This window comes from Opisthorchis viverrini, assembly GCF_000715545.1.
Source record: "Opisthorchis viverrini unplaced genomic scaffold opera_v5_136, whole genome shotgun sequence".
NCBI classification, from domain to species: domain Eukaryota; kingdom Metazoa; phylum Platyhelminthes; class Trematoda; order Opisthorchiida; family Opisthorchiidae; genus Opisthorchis; species Opisthorchis viverrini.
In genome coordinates this window covers 1-4612 of record NW_008751793.1, presented here as the reverse complement: position 1 = coordinate 4612, position 4612 = coordinate 1, and the positions used below count along the sequence as shown (strand labels likewise).

Here is a 4612-nt window from a genome sequence, read left to right as displayed (position 1 = left end):
ATCCCTTCCAGGCTGCCCTTTCGCATTTGCTGCGCGGACGCACCCGAACTGAGGCATTGCTCTAAGTATCTCAGTCACATCCAACATTCCAAAACGACCCGACATTTCTTCTGGCATTCGAAAAAGGCAACCAGCGTGATATTAACTCACTCCGGAAGGTGTGAGTCCTGGCACAAACCAGTCCACTGACAAGGTGATCAACAGATTCTGCCCATGCCCACGTGAATCAGTCACATACATTACCCGGAAGAGCCATTTTAAATGAACTCCTGTACCTCCGCGTACTACCACCCAAATTTAGGTTAGATCGGCATTGCCACACGTACGCCAGTGGAAACGGACCCAATGGTTTACCATGAGATGACTGGCTGATTGAAGACTTAATGCCTTAATAGGTGAATCACGCACCGACAGCGGGCTACCGCCGGTAGTTGGACGTTGCTACGGTAAAGAACTCTGGTCCGCGCGCGATTGGCTAAAAGACGATCCCCTTGCCAGTCAGAATCAAGCCGGGCCCTGATTGGTCGAAAGACTGAACCCGGCAGCCCAATATGATCCAGCCTCTGACGAATGCCAGTTCACGGGCCTATAGATTGATACACAGGATCGAGTCTTTAGCCCAAGTCTCTCAGGTCGGTCTACTTCTTATCGTTCAGCGGCTACCATTCACCTGAAAAGCGCAAGCGGAAAAGGGTGTAAAACTGTCCTTTAAGTTCTCAGCACGGGGCAATAGGCTTGTCAGCACGAGGACTCACGTAAGTAAGTGTCTAATAGTGCTTTGGGCCTGGTTCTAGAAGAGGCGTGGATAACCATCGGATGAAAGTTATTCCGCGCAAATGCTGTCCGAAATGAGAAAAATTTTGCCTAATGATAACGAGCGGTCTGAATTCAAAACCCCATTACCATGACCTGCCGTGTGTTTGCTGGGTCAACTGCGAAAAAACCGTTAGCCAGAATTATATCTCCTCGGAGGCGACGATACTCCAGGGGGACGAAACTCCTGGGGAAATAGGTCAAGCACCACGAGACGCGTGTGGTGTTTTGTGCCTTCAATTTGCTTCCACTATAGCATCACGTACTTTGTCAATTGCATAATCGTTTTTTGTTTGAATACGAAAAACTACCAAGGTCAGGTGCTCCGACCCTCTCCTCCGATTTCGCTCGCCCTTGCAGCGGTCATTCGTGCTAACTCTGGTATCAAAACATTTCAGACCATCTTCGGAATCTATTGTCCGTGGAAACCATTCAGAAGACCCCTGGACAACCATGATGGAATTATTGTTTGTTCGTTGATGTGGGCCAGCGACGAAGTATTTTAAAAATAACAATTATAAGTGAATCTGTTCCACTTGATCTGTTTTTTTTTGTACACCCAATCTAGCGTTATTACTTTTATTTCTTTGCTACACACTCCTGGTAAACTAGCCTATTGGGTAGCCGGACCTCTACACGCGTTTCGTAGTCCACAGACTGAAAGCTGGCAACTATTTACGTAGCAGGTCACTAGATACGCTCTATAAGGGGTACGTCATTCGTGCGTTTTGATTAGACAACTTGGTTGGAATATTCGAGGAGCGGTCCAACTTGAGCCCCATAGAGCATTCGGAATTCCATGCGAGCAATACAGGAGAGGGTGTGCCGAATCATCCGTAAAATGGCAAATGTCTTTCGGGCGGTTTTCTTATAGTGTTGTGAAGACAAGCTTCAAGAGTACAAAACAATCAAATTTATTTTGGCATCTATCCTCGTGATGTCTTCTNCCACAATGCATCCAACTCCTCCATTTAGGTCATTTTATGAATCGCTTCCAGGCTGCCCTTTCGCATTTGCTGCGCGGACGCACCCGAACTGAGGCATTGCTCTAAGTATCTCAGTCACACATCCAACATTCCAAAACGACCCGACATTTCTTCTGGCATTCGAAAAAGGCAACCAGCGTGATACTAACTCACTCCGGAAGGTGTGAGTCCTGGCACAAACCAGTCCACTGACAAGGTGATCAACAGATTCTGCCCATGCCCACGTGAATCAGTCACATACATTACCCGGAAGAGCCATTTTAAATGAACTCCTGTACCTCCGCGTACAACCACCCAAATTTAGGTTAGATCGGCATTGCCACATGAACGCCAGTGGAAACGGACCCAACGGTTTACTATAAGATGACTGGCTAATTGAAGACTTAAAGCCTTAATAGGTGAATCACGGACCGACAGCGGGCTACCGCCGGTACTTGGGCGTTGCTAGGGTAGAGAACTCTGGTCCGCGCGCGATTGGCTAAAAGACGATCCCCTTGCCAGTCAGAATCAAGCCGGGCCCTGATTGGTCGAAAGACTGAACCCGGCAGCCCAATGTGATCCAGCCTCTGACGAATGCCAGTTCACGGGCCTATGGATTGATACACAGGATCGAGTCTTTAGCCCAAGTCTCTCAGGTCGGTCTACTTCTTATCGTTCAGCGGCTACCATTCACCTGAAAAGCGCAAGCGGAAAAGGGTGTAAAACTGTCCTTTAAGTTCTCAGCACGGGGCAATATGCTTGTCAGCAAGAGGACCCACGTAAATAAGTGTCTAATAGTGCTTTGATCCTGGTTCTAGAAGAGGCGTGGATAACCATCGGATGAAAGGTATTCTACGCAAATGCTGCCCGAAATGAGAAAAATTTTGCCTAATGATCACCAGCGGTCTGAATTCAAAACCCCATTACCATGACCTGCCGTGTGTTTGCTGGGTCAACTGCGAAAAAACCGTTAGCCAGAATTATATCTCCTCGGAGGCGACGATACTCCAGGGGAACTAGGTCAAGCACCCCGAGGCGCGTGTGGTGTTTTGTGCCTTTATTTTGCTTCCACCATAGCATTACGTATTTTGTCAATTGCATAATCGTTTTTTGTTTGAATACGAAAAACTGCCCAAACGCGCACTTGTACAATTTCACGCAGTACACACGTGGGCAGGTGCTCCGACCCTCTCCTCTGATTCCTCTCGCCCCCGCAGTGGTCATTCGTGCTAAATCTGGTATCAAGACATTTCAGACCATCTTCGGAATCTATTGTCCGTGGAAACCATTCAGAAGACCCCTGGACAACCATGATGGAATTATTGTTTGTTCGTTGATGTGGGCCAGCGACGAAGTATTTTAAAAATAACAATTATAAGTGAATCTGTTCCACTTGATCTATTTTTTATTGTACACCCAATCTAGCGTTATTACTTTTATTTCTTTGCTACACACTCCTGGTAAAGTAGCCTATTGGGTAGCCGGACCTCTACACGCGTTTCGTAGTCCACAGACTGAAAGCTGGCAACTATTTACGTAGCAGGTCACTAGATACGCTCTATAAGGGGTACGTCATTCGTGCGTTTTGATTAGACAACTTGGTTGGAATATTCGAGGAGCGGTCCAACTTGAGCCCCATAGAGCATTCGGAATTCCATGCGAGCAATACAGGAGAGGGTGTGCCGAATCATCCGTAAAATGGCAAATGTCTTTCGGGCGGTTTTCTTATAGTGTTGTGAAGACAAGCTTCAAGAGTACAAAACAATCAAATTTATTTTGGCATCTATCCTCGTGATGTCTTCTGGTCCTGTCTCACCATGCATGACAAAGGCATTCACTGCGTCTCCTCCAAATGACATATGGACGCACTTTTCGTCATTCAGAGAAAGGCGCCAGTCCAACGACAACAGCTTTGCAGCGCCTACATCCATTTAGACGGCAATGGCATTTAACTCCTAGATTGCCTGTCATCTGTAAGGTCGTTGGGGCGTATCAGAAACAGTAGTGGTCTCGAAGCGGAGCATCGAGGAAAGCCAATGGAGACCGGCGCTTTGTTAAGAGTATGTCGTTCCTATTCTCGCTCAGAAGGATCTGCCTGATGGGAACGCTTTGATTCTTGAATCTCGTAAGACTCGAGTTTCTGGAGCAGCGGGACAGATGGGAACAGATCAAATGCTTTTGAGAAGTCTAAAAATATGACATCCTACACGATACCCTCATCCCTGGTTTAGTTTAAGCTGTTTGTAAACACAATTGTTTTCGTCACGCAAAAATGGTCTTGAAGAAGTGAAGACGTCCTATTCACTCTTTTTCCCAAGGTCCCACCTTAAGCTGCATCTAATTCGGACGCCCTGTTCGGTTGACATCGACTCCCTCTGATCTCCATCAGGACCAAAAATATCCGCGATCTTACATTGACTCTGCCCTACATCTGCGGATTCCTCGAGCTAAACACGAAAAACTTCAATGCTCACAAAACTTCACATCCAAACCAATCACCTCGAAAAATGCTTTCCCCCGTGGACTTTCACAAACCAAAATGTATGTCAGTGCAATGACAGCCCGGCACTGCAATAGGCAGTGTGATAGCATAGCCACAATTATTCACTTCCTACTGTTGACGATGCCCTCTCACCCACTCGTGGCTTAACTGAAATAATAATAATGATTATTCTCAACTAGTGAGTGGCATAGGGTCAGGCATGATCGTAAAGCTGCAGTGCGAATAAAAGCATGACTGACGGGGATTCCGGGTACAAGGGAGTTTAGCAAATTTATTGGCGCCACCGGCGGTGGCGTTTTCCGATGTGGGCGTGGTCACCACCAAACTAGCA

At 47.0% G+C, this 4612-nt stretch overlaps 1 protein-coding gene across 1 annotated transcript in view; it reads right to left on the bottom strand.

Moving 5' to 3' along the window:
- Positions 1 to 3709, bottom strand: part of T265_06539 (hypothetical protein) — a gene marked incomplete at both ends in the record, with an annotated part of 38815 nt that extends 35106 nt beyond the window's left edge. The window contains one exon of the mRNA XM_009171835.1: positions 3595 to 3709. Coding sequence (XP_009170099.1) covers positions 3595 to 3709 — 115 coding nt within the window. The remainder of the gene's footprint in view (positions 1 to 3594) is intronic.
- Positions 3710 to 4612: the final 903 nt, after the last annotated feature.